Source organism: Ictalurus furcatus, chromosome 23 (genome assembly GCF_023375685.1).
Source record: "Ictalurus furcatus strain D&B chromosome 23, Billie_1.0, whole genome shotgun sequence".
Classification (NCBI taxonomy): Eukaryota; Metazoa; Chordata; class Actinopteri; order Siluriformes; family Ictaluridae; genus Ictalurus; species Ictalurus furcatus.
This window is the reverse complement of record NC_071277.1, coordinates 4,903,603-4,926,419: the sequence shown is the minus strand read 5'-3', so window position 1 is coordinate 4,926,419 and position 22,817 is coordinate 4,903,603. Positions and strand designations below refer to the sequence as shown.

Below are 22,817 nucleotides of genomic sequence, written 5' to 3'. Positions count from 1 at the left end.
TTAACCTTGTTTAATAGATGCTGAAAACTGATTGGCTGATGGCAGCCATGTTTTTCAACATACGTAAATGTCCTCATAGACATTGATGGCACCTGAGACAAAGACACTGCATACAAATTTTTGAAGTCAATCGGATCAACCGTTCTACAGTTACAGCTGTGGCAAAGCTGTGAGATTTTTTTGTTGTAGGCATTTACGTAAAAGTGGCCACGCCTACTTACCCCAAATAAGTTACTAAAATACAGCAAAAATCGAATTTTGTGCCATGTTTAGACACAATAATTCCAACAAAAATATCTCCTTTATGAACTTAATAAGCACACTAAAAACAATATATTTGATGAAACTTTATTAAAAAGGTGTTTAACATAAAAAACATGAACTTTTGAGAAAAACAAAACAAATGTTTGTGTAATAGCAAAAAAAAAGATATGCATTCATGTTTGTTTGATCGAATAGCGCTGTGATGTGTATGTGTATGTGTAGTGCACACGCTAAGAACGTGAAACTTTCAGTTTATTGTCTTTACACCATTCCAGTCCAAAATAACATTATTCTCAGAATGCTGAATAAGTGCACTTTCGGTTTTCCTTTACTGGTATCATCGATCAAGATCCTCATAACACAAAATCCATATTGCTTTCTTGCGTTGTCCCTTCTGTTAACTCCTAGCTATCATAGCCCATGCACTGATTCCTGGTTGCTACCCATTTGTATTGTAATGTACAGAAATGGCAACAACCACATAAAACAGCTGTCAGTCATTGGAAAAGGGGTGAGATTAGAAATCTGAAGAAAAATATCATGGAGCTGAAAGGTACACATCACACCTTTAGAGTTTAAACAGTAAAAAGGACTCCAGCAAAACATTTCTGCTAAATCTTGCAGCCAATCTAGTCGTTGAAAGACTGCTAGATACTTTGGTTACTGAAAACTCTCAGCAGCATTTCCATACCGGTATAGAAAATACAAAATGTCTCCTAATGTCTTAATAAATAGACACTATAGACACAGTCAATAGTTTTGTAGTGAGAGCCTGTGTGTAAATGTGCATGTGTAAAAGAGAAAAGTAGAGTATGTTCAATGTTACTATGAGTATAAATATTTTCATTTGAATATTTTGAATCTATATTTATAAATGAACACACCATGAATAACAGAACTTGTCCAACACAAAATCTCCTCAGAAAAAGTGCAGTTACGTTCCTTTTTTTTAAATGTATTTATTTATTTTTGCCTGCATTGCGTTACGCTGCTGCAGGACGTTCTTCACTGGCTCTTCATCGTCTCATCAAAGTGTCTTTTCCCATCCAGGTAGAGCATGGACTCTAGAAGAGACGAATACAGATATCAAACATCATTTCGGGCTCTGCGTTAATCCGTATAATCCACAGTATCATCACAGAAATACTCAGAGGCTATCTGAATTCATGCATAATATCTTATTTTACAGCATCTTACCCTTATCTCAACTTAGGACATCCTAAACTAGAAGATAATAAATTGTCAATCATATCTGTTACCTAGCAACCGGCACGGTTGTTAAACTTGTTGAACGTGACGTTGTACAAATACAAATGCGGATCTTTATCGTCGGTTCCTCGGTCTGTAAGGACTCATATGAAGCGTTTTGTCATAGGAACATGTCACATCATTTCAGTCAGCTTATCCAGGCATTTATCTTTTTTATAGCTCGTAATGTAAATAAATGAAACGTCATTATGGTAGTTGATGTTAGTAAACCAGCTAATGTTTTGCTACACTGTTTCTATAACAAGTAAAGCAAAACTTTAACTACGTTTACACGCACATAAATATTAATAGGATTTTGGCGATAATTTGGCGATATATATAATTAGTATTGAGTCATGTAGACGGCGCAATCCCGAGTGCCCGATTCAGATTAAGACAATATTCTGATTCCTCATATTCCGATTCCCACCCCTGGAATATGCCTGTTTTAATCAGACATTTATTGCATGTAAACACCTTATTCAGAAAATCCACCGAAGGTAGATATATGCGCACGCTCCATCCGCAAGGAATTGTGGATAGCAACGGCAGCATCTTGAATTTCCCAAGATATAATAACAGCGGGAAAGGAAAAGCATACGTGTAGAAGTCCAGGTTGCTTTGATAGCGGCCTTCAGCTCGTCTGTATTGTTGGGTCTGGTGTCTCTCATAGATTCTCTATGGGGTTCAGGTCAGGCGAGTCGGCTGGCCAATCAAGCACACTAATACCATGGACAGCAAACCAGTTACTAGTAGTTTTAGCACTGTGGGCAGGTGCCAAGTCCTTTTGGAAAAGGAAACCAGCATCTTCATAAAGCAGATGGAAGCATGAAGTGCTCTAAAATCTCCTGATAGGCGACTGCATCGACTCTCGACTTGAGAAAACACAGTGGACCAACACCAGCAGATGACATGGCAACCCAAATCATCACTGACTGTGGAAACTTCACACTGGACTTCAAGCGACTTGGATTCTGTGTCCCTCCACTCTTCCTCCAGACTCTGGAACCTTGATTTCCAAATGAAATGCAACATTTACTTTAATCCTCCCGGTGATTGTTTGTGTGTACTGAACCAGACTGAGAGATTAAAGGCTCAGGAAACCTTTGCAGGTGTTTTGAGTTAATTAACTGATTAGAGCTCTTCTCAGGTCGACATTTCTGTATTATTAATTCTTTATGAGATACTGGATTTTTGATTTCCATGAGCTGTAAGCCGTAATCATCGAGATTAAAACAAAAAAAGGCTTGAAATATTTCACTTTATGTGTAATGAATCTAGAATATATAAAAGTAGACAGACAGACAGACAGACAAACAGACAGACTAGTCAAATAAGATAGGATTTTACAGCAAGGATGCTTCTGTAATACAGTTCCAGGAGAAGTTTAGCCACTGTAATCTTGATCCCATTTAATCCATTCACCTTGAATTATTATTATAATACTGTCTGTACAATCTGGACATTGTAAAGCAGTGGAAAAAAGAAAGAAAAAAAAAGAAAACGTGACGTCTAACCTCCATAACTCTGCGGTACCACAGCTGGAACGGGCTTGTCGACTTGGAAGGTGAAGTGAAAGACGTTGGTGGTGTTGTGCTGCCGGGTCAAAGGGTCGAGCACCTCGGTGTGAACTCTGACCTGAACGTGGTGTTCTTCAGTGTAACACACCTGACAAATAAACCACCAGCGTCACACATTAGCGGTCTAATAATATCTCATCCAATTTGACATTCTATCCGATCGAACATGTTGGATAATCTGCTTTATAACACAGCGCTGTTGAATTCTTGAGTCTGATTGGTCGGAAGGTGTTGATTAATCCTCTGTAACAGCAGCTCGGACGGTATTTCTGGCAGCAAATCGCAGGTTTATATTAACGCGTTAGTTCTAATACTTTATCGTTTCTATAGTAACAGCTCATTCATAAGGACTAATATAAAATAAATGGGCTCAAATTATGTGTTGTTCCTTAAAAAAAAAAAAAAAAATGTAATCGTTGATATGGTGAAACTTTTTTGGTGTAACGGGATGTTTATTTAACATTTTTGGAAGGAGTCTCCGGTGTCAGTGCTTTGTAACAGCCAATAAGTTTTATGCCATGGGTTAAAAAAAAACAAAAACCCTGTAGTTTCATAATTTTTGTAGCTGCATAATTTTTGTTTTACTGACCTAAAGAGACTACTGGTGAAGGAACGACTTTATAACTTCTACACTGAAAGAGATAACAAGATCTAACTTGTCTCACACACGGTGTTCCATGAGATTAAACATAACTATAAACTGGTATAAGAGGAATAAAACACTTCGGGACATGCTGTCATTGGAAATCAATCAAGTTCAAGATGGTAGCAGTAACTCTGCTTCATCAAACTAGCCAGTCGTTTATTATTTTCCCACATGGATGTTTTTGTTTTTTTTTAAAATTGTACCTGCGAGGACAGCAGCAGCAGGGAGCCGATCTCCACCGGCTTGCGGAACATGATGTCGTCCACCGCTACCAGAACTGGCCGACAACCACTGTGACAAATACAGCAATGGAAACGCATCAGTAAACACGATGTTGATCTATCACTGAGTAAAAGTGCGTGAAAATATCAGAATAGAGCTGGATCCTACGCAAATACACAGGCATTGGCCCAGCCCAGCTCATACGCCTTCCTCATCAGGAAACCACCGAATATCCGATTGAAGATGTTCCTCTCCTGGATTGTAGACACACATGGTAAACACACTGCTGATAAAGTGGGACATTCAGTACAGTGGGATCAGTGGGTTCCAGCTGACCTGTGGATGGCAGATCTCCAAGCCTTTTAGCTTAGCGTCCTCCATCCATACAGAGTTGGGGGGAAGGATTCGACCCCGGAAGCTAACAGTTCTACACAGGAGAGAAACACGTTCGTAATCTCGTTACAGTTTCACTGATTCCCGAATGCTGCTTGTGGCACGGGCTTGGCCAGGGCTGACTCTCAATTCGTAAAAAAAAAAGATTTTTCTTTCATGCATGACAAAATAAATAAACAATTAGATAAACAAAAGGCATGGCTCAGGCATGATATAAAAGTAATAATAATCCAGGCTCTGGTTTCCTGCCTGTGCTTTTCACAGCATCGATTCTTTAAACATTAAAGTCGCGGCACATGACAGATCATACGGTAGAAGTGACGTTTAAATAAAGATTTATGAAAGGGAAATTGTCTTGAAAATGTTTTTTTTAATTACACAGGGGATAAAGTCTTATTTAGAGTGGATTAGTTTTACTGGTATTTCTCTGGTTTTAGCCCTGTTCAAATCTGTCCTGTCAGACTGCATGGAAATATTACACCGTCTTTTAGCGTCTAGAACAGGAGAAATAACCCCAGATGTTTTGGTAATGATTTTTTTTAATATCTTCCAGGGGGAAAAAAAAGAATTCTGGCGTCTTTATGTGGAATTCAATCACGTATGCGTGGGAAAGGATGATTTGTGATTAATTTGTGATTGAAAAAGCAGCGAGTAGGAAGAATTTAGAATGTATTTTTACGCGTATTAACATTTCATAACTCACATAACAACTTTTAAGAAATAACTGCATGTCAGATTCATGGTTACTGTCTTTTCACTGCCTCTTCAATGACTACGTTTACATGGACAGTAGTAATCTAATTATTACTCTAGTAATTCTAATTATTATAATCCTTACTCTGAGTAAGACAATAAAGTGATTAAGGTGTTTACATGAGTCGCTTTTAGAGTACTCCTCTCATGTACCGGTTTTACATGTTATAGAACATAATTAGATTAACCGCACACGTCATTACGTCACCGCGCCACGCCGTCCGACGTCCCTCCAGAATTTCACACATCAACATACAGTTCGTCTTCGTTATGGTACCGTATGCAGTTTTGGGTGTTTTTATTTAATTTTTTTACGAACGCTTTAAGTGCAGTTAATTATTTGTCATGCTATACGTGCAAACAGACGACTGCTTGAAGCCGTGGGCTGCGTCCCAAACCGCGTACTTACTGTCTATATAGTAGCCGAGATACATGTATTTTTCCTCACTACAGGCCTATAGTAGGCAAGTACGCGGTTTGGGACGCAGCCATGCTCTCTTGTTCGCCGTAAAATGTTGAGCACTGTCGTGTGTGTACGTGTCCTGTCGCAAAATGCGGTGAAAACTCTCACACGACGTTAATAATGTGATTAAGGTGTTTACATGTCTGTAATACACGTCCATAATGCGACTAAAACAGGAGTACTCCACCTGTCTTAATTCGATTAGTGTTTACTACGAGTATAACCTTAATCAGATTCAGGTAATTAAAAATTGCTGTTTACATGGTAGTTTCTTAATCACGGTATTGTCTTAATCGGGTTAATAGTGGATTATTGTTGTCCATGTAAACGCACTGACTGTCTCATTTTGTGTGTGTGTGTGTGTGTGTGTGTATAAATCATACTTCACGTCAAGTGTATTGAGGAACAGGCTGTGCACGAGCGTCCGCTCTTCGGCAGTAGGAGCCACCCTGAGTAAAGAGGCTGTGCTCAACTCCACACGCCTCGTCTTGTTAACTGTAAAGACCATTATATTCCCTCAGAACGAGTGTATTTAAAAACGACACACAGATACATAATATAACTGTTTTATTACAGATTAAACCCTTACTCTCTCCTTGTTGGAAAATCTTCTCCTCCTCAGGTGTCTCCAGTTTCAGTGGGTTCACAAACGCTGCCCTACAGTTTTAAAGAAGAGAGTGAGTTACATTATTAATAAACTGTACATGCGAACTGACATACCGGATTTAGAAATCATTGCTTGTACCTTTTATTTTCTGGATCTCGAGCGACCATCACAAACGTAGCATCTAACACTGGAGTGTAAGCCCCATCGTGGAACTGTGGAAACATGAAGGATTAAAGACTGCTTTTACACTTTTCAGCACTTTTTGTGCTGATATGAAAAAGAGAAGGAAAAAGAAATCAGCTCATACGATGCGCACACTCGTAACGCTATGCTACACAGTGCTCATACCTGTCCTAGCTAGTATCTGACTAGTCTAGACTGTGCTTTTGATTTAATTTATTATTATTGCTGGTAACACAGATATAATAAAGACTGGTGTTGGTAATGTTTGAAGCAGCTTTGGAGATAGAAGCTGAGCTACAGTTAAAGTGGGATGTCACAGTGTGTACCGGCCAACGTCCCAAAAAATGGGTTATTTTTAGAGACACTAACATTTGGCAATGAAATATTTTCGATTTTGTCCTAAATCTTTTCATATTTGTTCACTAATAAGACACCGGCAGGATCCTCTCTCTATATTTGTTTTCCCTTCCTCAACTTTTTGAAAAGCACCCATTTCTGTAGGATTGTAACATGTAAAATGTTCGGTGAGAAGGGAAAAAAAAAAAAAAAAGGTGTGAAAGCAGCCTATAGTACGTATAGAATAAACTCAAGCATGTTTCACTCTGACCTCATACACAAAAAGCTATAAAGTCTCAGTTAATGGTGTCCGACATGGTTCCGCTCGGGCTTACATACCTGCATCATGTGCATCTTGGCTTCAATTGACGTCTTTCCCACCCACGTCACATGACCTGTGAACTTGATATCGCAGTCTGGAAGGATTATGTTCCTTCGCATGTCTAGGAAACATTCACAATAAAATGAGAAACACGCAATAAGATATTACAGTTGTTATTACACCTGTAAAAGAACAGCAGGTTAAAATAACCGTAGGAGATGATTACGTTATCGTACGATATATAGACACGCTCTAGATCACTGTTGCTGACCTCGATATCGCTCGTTGTGTTTATGTGCCTTACATAAGAATGAACGTTGTGATGATTCCATCCTCTCGTCTGATCTAGGGCTGTCAAATTAAAAATTCAAACTTCAAATATTTGTAGAATTTAAGATAAAAACACAAAAACTGTATGCATTTGAAGTGAAGATGTATAGCAGCACTAGCATCAATTTTAATTAAAACAAACAGTTGGAGAAATGACATGTGATATATTAACAGTGCACTAACAATGTTTTTTTGAAGAGGATAAAATCTAGAAAGAATAGTTCTACGTTTCAGATGATCCAGTCGTAGTCAATAATGTCGGGGATTGAGCCGCTTAAGCTACGAAGGAAGGAACACTAACACGGTAATCTGAAGCGCTTTACTAGCGGGTTAATTAACTCACCCAGAGGCTTCCTATACACACACGAGATTAATCAGACAACACAACATAAACACAACGTTACAACTCGCTTGTGCACAAAATAACACAAATGCAAGTTCAAGTGAACTTGGACTTCAGTAAGGCGCTAGGTAGAACGGATAAGTCACGTCGTGAATACGCTCTGTTCGTAACAACGCACTAAAACACGCACGATGAAGAACTAAAGCATAAAGAACTCACAATATTGCCTTACAGTCCATTTTATTTATTGTTTTTGATTGTGTGTCTCATTTATTTTTGACATTCCGAATCCAACGTCTGAATATTCGTAAGAATTAAAAGTTCGTCGCTCTTTGAAAGAGTGTACTTGCATTATTATGCTGTTATATTATCATTATATCAGGGGCATCAAATGCTCTTAAAATGACAGTAATATCGTTTGTCGCAATTATTTCTGCGACGATATATCCCTTGACAAAAGTAGTTATCATGACAGGCCTAGCAGGCGTTTACCAATTTTGTCCACCAGAGCTGTGACGATAGACAGAGGCGATTTCTCCAGCTCCTTATTCCACGTGTGAGAGTAACAGATTAACACTGTGGGGGGAAAAACAACAACAACAACAACAACAACAACAACATGTAATGCGGCACATTATACTGAGAATGAACTTACTGCATTCTTTCATCTGGCTTTAATTACATTTAAAAACGGTAACGTTTTGGTACCTGCTAAACTGTCGAGATCCTCCAAAATCCGACCGAACCTTTTTTGGAGGAGAAAAAAAAAAATATCAGAGTGCTTTCACACGAAGTTTTCACAGAAAAGCAGAGTGACACCAAGGTCTTTTTTTTAAACCTCCAGACTGAATAGTTTGCAAGTTCTGAGTCAACTGAGAAAAACCAACATGGAGCTACACGGCTATTATACTTTATATAGAGATTTCCTGAGAGACAGCTGCTCTTACACTGCTACTAGAAGTGAACTCGGACTGGGAACCGTGTTTGTACTAATCAGACATAGAAAGTGGACAGATATCAGGTTAAAGAACGTCAGAGAACTCCTTGTTCAAGATCCAAACAGACTTGGTACAGCAGGTACTGTTGTGCTCTGATGCGGTACCTGACGCTGTTGTGGAAATTGAGGTATTTCTCCCGGAGCGACGGCTGCGTCCCTAAAGGAAGATGCACCTCGATCTCGCTCTCCTTCATCGTCTTTGCAGGAAGTTCCTCCTGACTGTTAGCCAGGTGTTTACTCAGGTAGGTTCTCTCAGCCAGGGCCTGCTGATGATCCCTGCACCAAGAAATGATTCAACAGAAGCTTAAACTCCAAAGCTTAAGGCTCGTCATCAAAATATAAGACTCTATATGTTTGAAGCTACTTTGCACAAAGACGTACTTCCAGTTGGTCGATGCTCCTACGATCTGCCTCAGCCGATTGCGGACTGGATGGAAAAACGTCAAAAGGAAGCAGTTAGTCTACCAAGCGGTAAAGCAGAACTGTTGCAGATGGCCGCGTGCAGAAGAAGTGTTCGCTCATATCGTCTCAATCATTGGAATTTGTATTTAAAAATACAATGTAATTCTCAACGTGGCCAAAAATGACATTTCACACAATGTTCCCCATCAAAATGTAGTCCATAATTCTTAAAGTTTGTGGTTTAGACTGGCAACGATGTTACAAGGCTATTACGGCATATAGACGCATTTAACTACCAGTTTAGCGCTGTGCCAAGCGCAGGTCTAAATCACCACACACTCGTGTATACGCATGCAGCTTTATGAAGTTGTTCATCAGTCCGTACAGGAGTTTTTTTGTGATTGTTGCGGCCAAAAATGCTCGATTTTGCTGCGGCTTTATTTTATTTTCTGCAAAATCGGCGACGCAACTTTCGGAGTTGTTGTGCTTTTTTTTTTTCGCAGAAAACTACTTGAATTGGTGAAATCGCGATTGCACGAAATTGTTTTGCGTGCTCTTTCGCGGTGATGTTCGTTGGTACAGTAAATGCGTCCGTTTAGCTGTACTCGTGTTCGACGCACATGAATCGAAGAAGGCTTTGGCTGAACGCGTGTTGTGACGACGTCATTTGACGCGTCTCGGCCCGAACCTGCGGAAAATGCAGCGATCGAGGGCCTGGTTTGATGCTGTCTGACGCAATGTTACCTAAATAGACAAAATGATATTAGCCTGCTTTCACACTTTCGCAACAAAAAACAGACACCTGCAGAAGTTGTTTATTTTTTTACTTCCCAACTAGTGCTGAACAATACGACCAAAATATCATATCACATAACGATACCAAAAGTGCTGCTGTAAACTCTTTCTGTAAAAAACCATATCATTGTCTTTTTGCAAGGTGAGTGTGTGATGGTGTTAGACAGTTTGCACATTTTTAGCTACATTAGAAAAACTAACTGGCTGATCAACTACATTTACCCTGAAGGGAAAACTGCGTATTGTATTACAGTCGTCGATAACGGAAGAGGTCTTTTCTGCACGTTACGTGACTGCACTTGCATTGAGACGATATGAAAAGACACAAAAGAGGAAAAATGGAGAATGAACAGAGTACGATATTAAAGAAAAATAACGAACTCTAGAAACAGGATAGAAAATGAATCTGTGTGGAAAGCTGGAATAAAGTCCGTAAAGCTCACTTCCGTGTGGGGTTATAAACAGAAGGGGGAAAAAAGATGAAAAAGAAGAGAAACGACATCGCTTGTAGGAAGCACCAGAGTTAATTAAGGGCTGATTAGATAGACAGGCGAGACAGGTTTAATGTTACCCACAACACACCATTGGTCACAAGCAAGTGTGCGTTTCCTGTAAGGACACACAAACACGTCAAAACACTGCGTTCCAAGCAATCTGACAAAACCACAGCGATTTACACTCATTTTCAAACAGCACTGCTTTGCTATGTATTTATTTAATTAATTAATTATTTTTCGCATTTCACAATGTGAACATTTCCGGAAGGAGTCTCCGGTGTCACTCGGTCATTTAAAGCCGAGTTTGCGTGTTCGTGTTTTTCTCTGCGACCTGACGAGCTGTGCTTGTTTTGTCTTATTAACTTCAAGACATATAAAAGGAGCTAACTTGATTCATGGACTGTGCAACTATAAATGGATAAAAAAAAAAAAAAAAAAAACTACAACGTGTAATTCTTCTTTTTTAAAAAAAAAAAAAAAAAATTACATATTGCTGTTGGAGGAAAAGAACAGTACAGGTTACAGTAACTCTGCTTCATCACACCACATTACTGTTGATTATTTACCTACAACAACAAAATGTTTATTCATTAGTACACAAATGCATTCAACCTCATTGCCTTTAATTTGATGGAGAGAGAGAGAGTGAGAGAGAGAGTGTGTGAGAGAGAGAGAGAGAGAGAGAGAGAGAGGAGGTATTTACCCTCAGCCATATCAGGAGCTTTGCCCTGCTGGGAAAACGCCCTGCATGTCAGGGATGCTACTGACTTTATAACCCTGAAACAATCAAAAACATTGAAAATACTGAATATAAATCACAGTAATGTATTCCAGAAGAAGCCACACCTATAACACATAATAAAACCAACTACACTGGGACCAGCTAGTAGGATAGCTAGCTAACTAGCTAGCTCTGGAGTGTGGTCATTATATCTTGAAAACCTAATACATACAGTATTGAATAAATAATAACTCCAGGCTCTTTACCTAGGTGAAAACATTTTATTCTGTTTTGTTCTCTCTCTCTCTTTTTTTTGTTTTTTTGTTTTTAGCCCTAAAACCTGACAGTTCTAATCCAACTCAAGGTGTAAGTAAGGCTAGGTTCTCAAACAACGGTTCTCTATTAGACCTGTAGGACACTACGTACAGTATGACATAGTTCCTTTACTTCATACCCTATGTAGTGCACTTTGATAGTGAGTACGCAGGCAATTGGGATTCATCCTAAGAGCTACGCGATTGGTCTGGCCGGTCACGGACAACTTCCTGGTTATATGAGGAATCAATTCTACCGTAATGACTGTTCAAAATGTGCAGCGGTTTAGTCTTCGACAGAACAGGAGGATCAGTGAAAAAAGACATCGAAACAAAACAAAACAAACAAACAAAAAAAAACCACACAAAAATTCGGCAAAACAAAACAAAACAAAAAAACCCTGCGCGTCAGTAAGCTAGTTCGTTGTCTTTAGGTATTTAATATCGAAAACGGTAGATACCGTAATAGCCATATTAGCGTCCGCCATTTTGGGAAGACAATACAATTACCTCTATACTGCATATGAAGAGACTGAAACAACTTCTTTTTTTAACTAACACACAAATATATTTTATATGATATATATATATATATTAGATAGATAGGTAGAGAGGGAGAGAGAGAATTTCAAACAGGTCGGTCAGAGAAAACGACAACAGTTGATGACAGAAACATTGTGAGCTCTGTGAAGAAAACCCCCAAAACTACAGTCGGTGACATCACCAGCAACCTTCACAGGGCGTGTGAAGGTCTCCACCATTCAAAGAAGTCTCTGAGAGCAGAAATATAGAGGCCATACCACAAGTTGTAAACCACTCAGCAGTAAGAATCAGAAGGCCAGATTAGGAAAAAAATACAGAGATAAACCATAAAACTTCTGGAACCAAGATAAACCCTTACCAAATGATGGAAAGGCCAAAGTGTGTAATCAAAAACATACCAGCTCATCAGTCAAGCATGGTGATGGTGTCATGGTTTGGGCTTCCATGGCTGCTTCTGTATCTCAGATAGCAAAATTAGTCTGGCCCACTTGTGGGCCACATACTTGCTTTAGTTCTGGCCCAGTATACGCCTGGGTCCCCGTTCCAAAACTGGCCCACACACTGAAAACCGACATATACAATTTCTTCTGGCCCAGATCCGGCCCACACACTGAAAACCGACATATACAATTTCTTCTGGCCCAGATCCGGCCCACACACTGAAAACCAACACATACAATTTCCCCCGAATCAGGCACTGTAAAGTGACTTATATTGTTTTATGTGGCCCGGGTCTGGCCCAGACACTGTAAGACAGATCTGGCTGAGAGTCGGCTTGGTCCCCGCTCCAGATGTGGCCCAGAAACTGCTAAACGTACTTCATTTTAGCAGAGAAACACAAATTCAAACATTTAATAAGATTAAGGGCTTTTATTAAACATTAACAAATACACTACAATATGAACATTTATTAATAACACACTTTTAAAAACAACAAAATAACAAGTAAGTATATTTACAGTATATTTAAAGACAAAAAAATTCTCATACACAGCTACCAACACACGCACACAAATAAATTCAACCACTTAAAAACATCAATGACTTTTTATAAACAATTAAAAATAGACTATAATATGAACATTTTAACAAATTAACAAATGGCGTAAAAAAACACACAGTTAAAACACTCTAAATATACCTTCCTTTGGCAAAAGTCTTCTCTTGCACCCACACTCTCAATCTGATGCCAGCTGGAGCCACCTCTTCATGGTCCCCTCGACCTCCATCTCTGCAGCATTAGCTGTGAAGAGGTTTCTTTGAACTGCAGCTTTGGAATAAAGCAATACATAATGTAAGGTCATTATGAAGCTTAAGCATTAATTACGCTTATACCATGGTCAGTGTGAATACTGGATTCTGATTGGCTGGAAGGTGTGCATTATAACTGTTTATTGCACAGGTAGTTCCAGTCAGTTTGATCACTGTTATAATTTCTAAATCTTATCACACTACTGCATCTCTGTGTCTGATTTATATCGGGCAAAATTCCAGCTCTAACGACCTAACTAATGGAAATTAAAGTTTATTTTAAACTTCTAATTAATGTTTGCACTTCTAAATCAATGACAGCTTTAACTTTATTCATTGTGGAAAGACCGTGGTATAAGCGGGGTAATCCAGGGCTAGGTGTGCACTAAACGATTTGAATGAGTGGTTCTTTGCCTCCACATCATGCATTAAAATCGTAGAATGCACACCTAGCCATGGATTACCCCTTACATATCATCTGAGAGAAACAGCGAATTCTGTATATAAACAGATATACTTACCAATCACAACCTCTCCGAGTTGGAGAGCGGCCAGTGAAGTCTTTCCATTGACTCCCCTCCAATTGAGGTTCTTTGCCAGGGAGTTGGCAATGATCCTCTTCAATATGCGCCAGGTGCAGTCGCACACGTCCGCCCCTTCAGTACGCGCCAACCAGTCTACCTGAAACAGATTTTTTTAACAAGTAGAATATAAAATAATATAAAAAGAAATAATTAATAAGCATTTATTGCCTTGTCAACTGTGCTTCTCACTACTCCTGCAGTTACCCTGCCCTGTGTGTTTTCCATGTTTTCATCCTCTACAAAAGATTAGGTCATAACTGTTCCCTCATATCAAAGTAGGGTTGCATGTTGTGCTTTGAGTACGAGTGTGTCATTTTGAGAAAAAAAGAAACGCTCTCAGCAGCTGTGTAATTGTGCAAGCAACTGTTAACAAAAAAAGAAAAAAATTCTCACCAGTTTTTGCTTGTAATCTGGGCTCTGTTGCATCCTTTGCTCCAGACTACACAGTTGATTAAGGTCTTGCAGGGACAGTAAATCTTCATCATTATCCAAAGGCCGCACCTGGACCTCCTGTAGTTAAAGCAAGCTCAGTGGTTTGTTGGTCCAGTACCATCTCTAATTTAGTTAACACCTCCCTCAGCATGGCTATGATAAAGAAGTAAACAATATTTAAAAATTATACACACTACAAAACTATACAACTCCATCCTTAGTCTTATTCCTAACCTATACAAATTCCAGTAAGATGGCTGAGTGGAAATCACTGTTGCCCCTACCTGGTTCTGATTGTTGCTGGTGGTCCACTCGTAAAGTCTAACAGCCTGGCAGCACTACAAGAGAACACTGTGTTAAGGGAAGTGAGGAAAAATGTTCTACAACATTAATACCTACAAAAGAAAGTCAATCATAAAGCAGAAGAATACACTCACAATACACAATACACTCACTAGTAATAATAATGTTCTAGACAAATATCCATGTTTTACACCTTGGTGGTCTTTGCCCAGACACTTCCACGTCTGACTGGAGGTCTGACCAGGTCCTGCACTCTTTGGCTTTCCTCCTGCCCTCTTTATAGCTGTCTGTAAAATACAGCCGCATTTAAACATTATTCAATCCCTTAAGGATCACTCAGTGAGACAAAAATTTAGTATGTTGCTAGACTAAGAATTGCACAAACGCTATAAGACATAGGGTTGAGCCGAACAACAGATCTGTTATCATGCCAAGTGGACAATATGATCTAATAACAGGACCACAGCATGCTGCAAGCTGTGCTGGTTTTCTGACAGAAGATATTAAATTAGCATTAGCTCCATGTTCCAGAAAGTTCTAACAAAACATACAGGAACAAAAAGACAATCGGAACAAAAATAAAATAAAGAGCAGTAAAAGAGGAAAGGGAAGGAACAAACGAAGAGATTGTGCCTTAGTTGTAGAGCAATAAAAAAAAAAACTTTATAAAAAAAATGTCAAGCTGTGAGAATCAGCATTTGTCACGACGATGCCACGCGCTCCAAGTTTCCCAACTCTGCTGTTATCCCGAAGAACAACTGAGAGAACAAGGTTCCCCGCCCCCCGTTTCATCATTTCAGTCCGAGGATTAGCGCGTTAGCTATCCTGAGGTAGCTATTCAAATAATTAAAAACATAAAATTAAAATGATTTTTAAAAAACCATACGGATCTACTGCATGAATGAATACACAATTTGGGCACTTTGTCACGTCCTCCTGCCTCTTATACACATCATTAACGTTAGCTAAATTAGCTAGCCGGCTGGCTAGCTGCTAGTACACCATCTGATGTTATGTTCTCGTCACCATTACACATACCATTATAAAGATCTAAAAAACATTTTCTTCCTGACATTTTAAATATCAAACAATGTTGTAGACTGATATTACTCGATTAAATTACTTACCTTCTTCAGCTGAAATGATTCCTCTTGAAGAATGACTGCAGCCGATCCTAACTGATTTAACAGTCAAAACTTTTTTTTTCCAGGCGGCTGAGCTCCTTAATTCTAGCTGTGGCCCGACTGTGAATTAACGAACTCGGGTTGAAAGTAGATACACACCGCTACACCGAGTATGGACCTGCCGCAAGTACACCAGTTTTCAGCCGAGATTGTCCCACTATACAAAACCCGTCTGTCAGCCAGAAATGGTGTGAACAGTCGGCAGGGCTCTGGGCCATTACCTTTTCACCGATACCGGCACTGAGCCGACAGTGGCGCATTTCTACCGGAATCGGCCCAAATGTGCTTGCTATCTGGGTAATGGGCTCCTGATTATATAACTCATGATGGTGGCAGCAGAATGAATTCAGAAGTCTACAGAAACATTTTGTCGGCAGATTTACAGAGAAATACAGCCAATCTAATTGGAGGAACTATATCATGCAGCAAGACAATGGAGATAACATTCTGCAAACACAACAAACGACTTCATCAGGGGGGAAAACGTGGGAGGTTGTAGACTCACCAGACATAACCGAATTGAACAGCATTTCACCTCCTGAAGAGGAGACTGAAAGGAGAAACCCCCTAAAGCAAACAACAACTGAAAGAGGCTGCGGTAAAAGCGTCACAAAAGAAGAAACCAACAATTTGATTACGGTAGGGTTAAGACTATAATATTGATCCTATAGTTTACCTTAAGTCATGAATGTTAAAGTTCACAATCGCTCTTATCATTAATATTAGCCGGCTAGCTTCAGATTCACTAACTATTTACACGAGAAATTACATTAGATGCACTGAACTAACCAATCAGACTACCAGCTAGTCTCGTCTCTCACCTCTGCCAAGCAAGAAGAAGCACACTAGAAACATAAACCACCAAAGAGCCATCGTTACTGGACAAAAAGTTGAAAAGGACGACACTGCAATGAGCTGAATTTGAATCAGGCTGAGCAAGATTTATCAAATAAAAAAAAGAACAATTTCTAAAATGATATGAACACAGAACACTGAGTAGAAATCTCTGCATAGTCAATAGTAGGCCTGAGTAATTAATGATCTATATTTCCCAGTCTACATTCTTCCCTTGATTATTAAGATAGGTCATGTTTTGACCTCCAGATTATTCCAAACATGTGTGTGATCTCGTAATGTTTGTGCTACACACATCCGGTGTAAAATGCCACACTGATTGAACACATCACAAGTTTAACATGGCTGGTGTTAAAGACAGCTGTTAGAGAGATTTTGATAATGACTTTTATTAATATACATTATTCATCATCCTGTTGTTCATGATACAACACTGGGTGTTTCTGCCAGGAAGAGTGCAAAACAATTTTTTTTTCCCCAAAAAAAACTTAACACTTAAACAAGTTAAGAAGTTCGCACAAGTGCAAATACGACTGCAAATACACAATTCACACAAAGATAAATACGCAAGGTAAACAAATGTATGATCAATAAATATAAAGTGAAATATAAACAGTTCTGTTAAACAAACACATGATCATTCAGTTCATTATAAATAAGAAGGAAAGAGCCTCATGCTCTCGTCCTCTCTTGCAGTAGATGGTAATGAATGAGACGTGTGTTCTCCACAGTGCTGTCGCTGTCTAACATGGACATCGTCCTGAAGTTTCTCCTAAAACCAATCATGGCTGAGGATGTTCTCCAACGTCATCCGATAGTCCGGGTTTTTTTCCAGGCACCCCGTGATCAGAGCTTGGCAGTCTGTGTGTGCAGTGATGAGATAGAAATTAAAATGAAAAGAAAAACAAACAAATAATCATTTTGTTTCAATTCATGTTGCTGTGCAAGTTTTACGGCTTTATTCTACAGGTCTAAATGTGATGCTTCTGCATTTTCTCACCTCCAGACAGGTAGTGGTGTAGCGGTACGGGCGCATCAGATATTTCCTTATTGTTCTTAAAGGGGAGGTCGCAGCAGACCATGTAGTACAGGAGGATGCCCAGACTCCAAACGGTAGCCGGACCGCCCATATACTCTCTGTCTCGTACCCACTCAGGAGAAGCGTAAATCAGAGTTCCTGAGTGAAAAGGAAAGAAAGCACAGCGATTGTCACGGAAATGGTTCTCCGCTGCGTTCTGTTGGATTCTGTCCCGTACGTATTATACAATTACCTTCAAATTTCGTGTACGTGAAGTCATACATCAACTCTCCACAGCCAAAGTCGATTAATTTCACTTGCATCGTTTCGGTGTTGATCAGCAGGTTCTCTGGCTTGATGTCCCGGTGAAACACTCCTCTCTCGCAGCAGTGTCGAGCAGCCCGAACCACCTGCCGCATGATGTCTCGAGCCACTGGTTCAGACAGTCGACTGTTCATACACTTCATGAACTCTAGAAGGTCCATGCAGGGACTGGGTCGCTCCAGAACCAAGATGAAGACATTGGACAACTCTATCCAGTCCAGTAGTTCCAGGACATTTTCACATCGAGGAGGCATGGACACCATCTTCATCAACGCTACCTCCAGAGGCAGGCCCTCTGTTTCTCCAGGCTAAAATGACAATTAAGACTTGTGTTAGCATGGGGTTGGTGTGAAATATGTCTGAAACATGAATGTTTTGATTGGACTATAGTGCTTCTCTGTAAAGTAGGTGTAAAGGAGGTTTACTTACAATGGTGATGAATTTTTTGCAGGTAGACCTGGAAATAAATTTGATAGCGACCTGTTCACATATACAAAACATAATTAGAAGGTTATAAAAGTTAGTTACTTATTAGTATGGTTAATACAATTCCACGGTCACTACATGACGTGTCAACATATGGAGGCTCACAGGAACTCAGAGAAGTTTTCAATTTCTAATGCTTTACATTTCCTATATTTTATCGATGAATGACAATGAACTGTACGTGTGCAGACGTCTTACCATTTTCCCATCTGCCTTACGAACTGCGGCATAGACCGAGCCGAAGCCTCCTTGTCCCAACAGCTCTCCGATGTCATACAATGACGCAAACCACTCTGTCAAACACACAGACCATCATTCGGTTCAACTCAAATAAGGATGAAAGCGCGTCTGTATATTCCTCTGAAATGTTCACAATAGTTTTTGGGTAGAAGGTGGATTCTAACATACCAGACTCTTCTGTGTTCAGCAGAGTACAAGGGTTGCATGCAGGACCCTTGAAGACCTCACTAGGCGGTATCCTCTTGAATTGCAGTACTTCGGCCGCATGAATCTGGCAAAGATTTTTCAGCCACTCTGGTTTCTCTGCTTTTGTTTTGTAAAGCGGTTCAGCCATCTTCAAGACAGACAGGGAAAGTAAATTGGTGATGGGACAATACTATAAATTTAAAACCTGGAGAATCTCGATCGTCATATTTACCAGAATCATCTGCTCCATCAAGACCGGTGTGATGTTGCAGGAGCAGGTGGTCATCGCTCTAGTGATGGATTCACAGTATTCAAGTGCTAGAGCAATATGTCCTTCATGGGCTAGCATTCTAGCATGATGGAATTTGTATATCTACGACAGAGTCATTCATTTTTAGTACAACGATTCCTGCTTAAATTTGACATGGAAAAGATGTTTGTTTTGTTTTGTTTTGTTTTTTTTTTAAAAAAAAGGAAAAATTCTAACCTGGAAGTTTGGTTGTGCGCACCCTGAGGTAATGAACAGCACATATTCATACACCTCCGATCGCTCGATAGCCTCCCTGGCGGCCGATGTCTCTAATGGCAACCTGGTGGAAAAGAGAATTCTGTCTTAGTCGCAAGTGAAGGAAAGTAATCGCACCTACACTGTAAGCCCAGATTTCACATCTACTTAACAATTTAATTACAACATACTTAAATTATTTAAGTTTGAGTGCATTACTAAAACTTTTAAAGATTCTACTAATTTGTAGACATATTTCAATGTGTGAATAATTTTAAGTTAAATGGATTCAAATTATTCAGTTTTTGTCCTGACCACGCCTCCCCACTGGTTAGCTGCTAGTCAGGGGAAGCCATTTTCTTGTGGTTGCAAGTGAATTCAAGGAGCTGTTGATGAGCGGTTAGAAAGTATGTTTTAGCCAGTTTTTATTGTTTCTATTTTCCATTAAGAGGCTGTTTGTGAGTAATAAAAAATATAGTTTGAAACAATTTTCGACGTTTTCTCCCACTTGAACTTGAACCAGGCGAGTTCAGGGGACATTTTTTCGTCTGTTCATTTTAACTGTGAAAAATATTGTTTGAAACCATTCCGGATGTTTTCTCCCGCTTGAATCCCTGCCAGGTGAGTTCGGCGGACATTTTTTCGTGTGTTAATTTTTATTGGGTTTTTTTCCCAATCGATGAGCTGTTTATAAGTAGTAAAAAAAAACCCTGAAAAGTAGTAAAAAACATTGTTTTCAGCTTTTAACTAGCTAGTTTTTCACTCGTGCGCGGTGGACACGATACTGCTTGAACCCCTACCCACCGACATTTTTTCGTCTGTTCATTTTTAACAGTGAAAAACATTGTTTTAAACAATTTTGGACATTTTCTCCTGCTTGTTTCTCCCGGCTAGTTCAGCAGACATTTTTTTTTTGTCAAAATGTTAAGTACAATCAACTTATCTGGGTTTACAGTGCATGCATGCACACTCACATACGCGCTAATTACCCGAAACATCCAATCAGGTCGAAGCTGGCGTCATTATATATTCCCAGCTGCAGTTGTGCTACCACGCAGCAGATATGCGATGCAAAGATCTTTCCTCTGTTGGCTGCCGATGAAAAAGCCAAACATCAAGTTCAGTAAAACAATCCAGAATCAATGAGAAAGTTACAAGAGAAAAACATTGTCACTGCGGAACTTATCCATACCAAGATCGTCAGCCATTTTGATCACAGCTTGTCTCTGTTCATCGTCCATGGTGGAGGAGCATAAAAGCCGTGCCAAATGACGGCACCAGATGTACTGGTTCTCATCACACACAAGCTGTAGCAAGAATTATCTCGTTAACAACAATGCAGAAACACACAATTACAATACACAACACAGATGTGATAATATACGTACTTTTGGTGCCTTGCTCCTCAGATGATTGTAGCCCTTGAAGAGGCATGTCACAATTTCAACCGGCAGGGCTTTCTGTAAAAGAAATATCTTTAAGATTCACCTCTACCACAGGTATATGTATATTTATTCATTCACGCACAGAGAATTTTGCTTCAACGTTCAGATAACCATCTACAACACTTACTCCATCACAACTACAGAACAGCTCCATAAGCTGCCAGAAGAAATAGGCTTCCATTTGCTGAGGTTCATCCACACGCAGTAGAATCTCCTGAGATTTCTTCTGGATGAAAGCCATCAGGTCGTCCTTCTCCATTTTCGGGCTGGAAGAGATGTGGCAGGACACAACGTCACTTCTGAAACAGCCTGCAGATTTAATGTGTTAACATTACATGAGAAGAGAAAGAGCCTCTTACCTCAGCAGAGGGCCAGGAAACGTTAGATTCGTCCCATCAGCCATGTTGTTATCACCGTGGGCCCCGAAACTGTGATTCCCTGGAGGCACAACATAAGTTAGGGCTAAGAACTTGACTCGTACTTTATATGCTCATATCTGAGATGTTCTGAGCTACAAATCCAATCAAGGTCATTTTTAACTAGTCAGAAGTAACGTTTATATGGACGTAGCAGCTCAAAATGACATAATGTTAACATGTAAATAAAATAATAAAATTCAGACAGTGTGTGTGTCCTACTTTTCCAGTATTGTGCAGCTCTATGTAATTCTCCAGGATAGGGTGGACGAAAATTGTCACAGATTGTCAGCAAATCCATCATGCTCAAAGGCTTCACAAAGCTACCGAGCACTAGAAATGGAAATGTTCAGGTTTAATCATTTCTACAGTTCCAGTTTATGTTCATTTATTTCACTGAGTAGATTTTTAGTGGAAAAAATGAAAGGCGTTTATGTGTGTGTGCGTGTGTGTTTTTTTTTGAATTATGAGTCTCTTCCAGTTTGTCTGTGACTCATGACCAGACCTACGCCACAGAAATCAGTCCCATGGTCACTTCTGAACACTTAAAAGAGTCGTAGAAGTAATCTAAAACATTTATATTCTGTTTATCGACTATTTCAGACCGTAGGAAGTATCTCAAATCCTTTTCCAGCTCTACACACAGCCGTCTCGTATATTTCTACATCCGGTTCTAGTCTCTCCTCTGCTCGACCCTTGTGTAGTCCACATACCTGTCGCTGGACTACAGGTTCTGTTCAGAAAAGATCACTCTCGAAACTCTCTGTGCAGAAATCAACAATAACACACTGAAGAGCCGCAGAAATCAAGCATAAATAAACAAAACACTCCCAGCAACGGGTTTATAAGCGACGTGTCACCGAGACGTCATGAACATTCTGTCTGGTTCAGCTAGACGTATGCGTACACTATGAAGCCTGTTCATATGGACATTTTTAATCTTTATGATATATATATATATATATATATATATATATATATATATATATATATATATATATATATATATATATATATATATATATATCTCTCTGGATAGCTTGTATGCTAACACGATATTATTTACGAAAGCACGTTTACATACATTCATCTTTTGGTAAAGTGCTTGCAATTCCAGTGCCCTGGTGTATCACTAGGATTCATTTCCTTACACTAAAGCACATTTATGAAACATTAACTCGTTATTCACAACCCTTTTTTTTCTTCTTTTTTTGATAGTAATGAATGTAAAGCAGGACTGTTACAGAACGAGCTCAGTGTTTTAAGTGTGTAACGCGCTTCAGCATTGACATTCAGACATTTACAAATCGTCAGTCAGTCACCATTTTAATCATAAATAAAATACAACATGTCCTCAGCAGAGGTGATCTCAACCACTCCGTTCACAACATACTTCGCATCACTTTCAATAAACTGTTAATAATACGAACCTATTAAAGAAGCGATTAAAGCTGAATATGATGTGCGGAAAGTAAGGGACCGTCTCTAAAGTTACATACGACATTGTTATACACGATTCTAACTTCAATAGCATTTGAAGGGAATGACTTACAGTCATATAACCAACTGTACAGTGTTCATGTAGGTGTCAGCTATAACGCACACCTTTTAGATTTGTGATATTTAATA

General features: G+C 39.4%; 2 protein-coding genes across 3 annotated transcripts; both read right to left on the bottom strand.

Moving 5' to 3' along the window:
- Positions 1–336: 336 nt before the first annotated feature.
- Positions 337–13,089, bottom strand: LOC128599791 (acyl-coenzyme A thioesterase 9, mitochondrial). Of its 2 annotated transcripts, XM_053611741.1 has the most exons (16): positions 11,369–13,087; positions 11,085–11,158; positions 10,467–10,493; positions 9,069–9,114; positions 8,793–8,963; positions 8,399–8,436; positions 8,183–8,266; positions 7,035–7,138; positions 6,315–6,388; positions 6,159–6,226; positions 5,953–6,064; positions 4,297–4,387; positions 4,129–4,214; positions 3,942–4,029; positions 3,030–3,180; positions 337–1,328 (listed from the first exon to the last, which is right to left on the bottom strand). In XM_053611741.1, the coding sequence occupies exons 1-16, from the start codon at positions 11,380–11,382 to the stop codon at positions 1,270–1,272; spliced, it is 1,287 nt and encodes a 428-aa protein (XP_053467716.1). In that variant the 5' UTR covers positions 11,383–13,087; the 3' UTR covers positions 337–1,269. The 2 variants fall into 2 exon arrangements, with proteins under 2 accessions (XP_053467716.1, XP_053467717.1); XM_053611742.1 differs by lacking the exon at positions 10,467–10,493 and having other exon boundaries at positions 11,369–13,089.
- Positions 13,090–16,644: 3,555 nt separating this feature from the next.
- Positions 16,645–22,067, bottom strand: LOC128599790 (aurora kinase A-like). Its single transcript, XM_053611740.1, has 15 exons — positions 21,902–22,067; positions 21,411–21,521; positions 21,132–21,210; positions 20,900–21,038; positions 20,716–20,787; positions 20,520–20,634; positions 20,317–20,419; positions 19,310–19,412; positions 19,055–19,195; positions 18,805–18,970; positions 18,595–18,689; positions 18,340–18,390; positions 17,840–18,218; positions 17,569–17,745; positions 16,645–17,429 (listed from the first exon to the last, which is right to left on the bottom strand). Exons 2-15 carry the CDS (start codon positions 21,490–21,492, stop codon positions 17,341–17,343), a joined length of 1,791 nt encoding a protein of 596 aa, XP_053467715.1. The 5' UTR covers positions 21,493–21,521; positions 21,902–22,067; the 3' UTR covers positions 16,645–17,340.
- Between the last annotated feature and the right edge of the window lie 750 nt (positions 22,068–22,817).

What these genes read in the sequence shown, in the direction of transcription:
- LOC128599790 (XM_053611740.1), bottom strand. Translation starts at nt 21,492, where the DNA reads ATGATGGATTTGCTGACAATCTGTGACAATTTTCGTCCACCCTATCCT. An exon ending in GCGCACAACCAAACTTCCAG is followed by an intron (nt 19,196 to 19,309) that starts GTTAGAATTTTT and finishes ACTCTGTCGTAG; the next exon opens with ATATACAAATTCCATCATGC. An exon ending in GCTGAACACAGAAGAGTCTG is followed by an intron (nt 18,690 to 18,804) that starts GTATGTTAGAAT and finishes TGTGTTTGACAG; the next exon opens with AGTGGTTTGCGTCATTGTAT.
- LOC128599791 (XM_053611741.1), bottom strand. An exon ending in CTCAATACACTTGACGTGAA is followed by an intron (nt 4,388 to 5,952) that starts GTATGATTTATA and finishes TCTCCTGTGTAG; the next exon opens with AACTGTTAGCTTCCGGGGTC. An exon ending in GGTACCGCAGAGTTATGGAG is followed by an intron (nt 1,329 to 3,029) that starts GTTAGACGTCAC and finishes CGTCTCTTCTAG; the next exon opens with AGTCCATGCTCTACCTGGAT.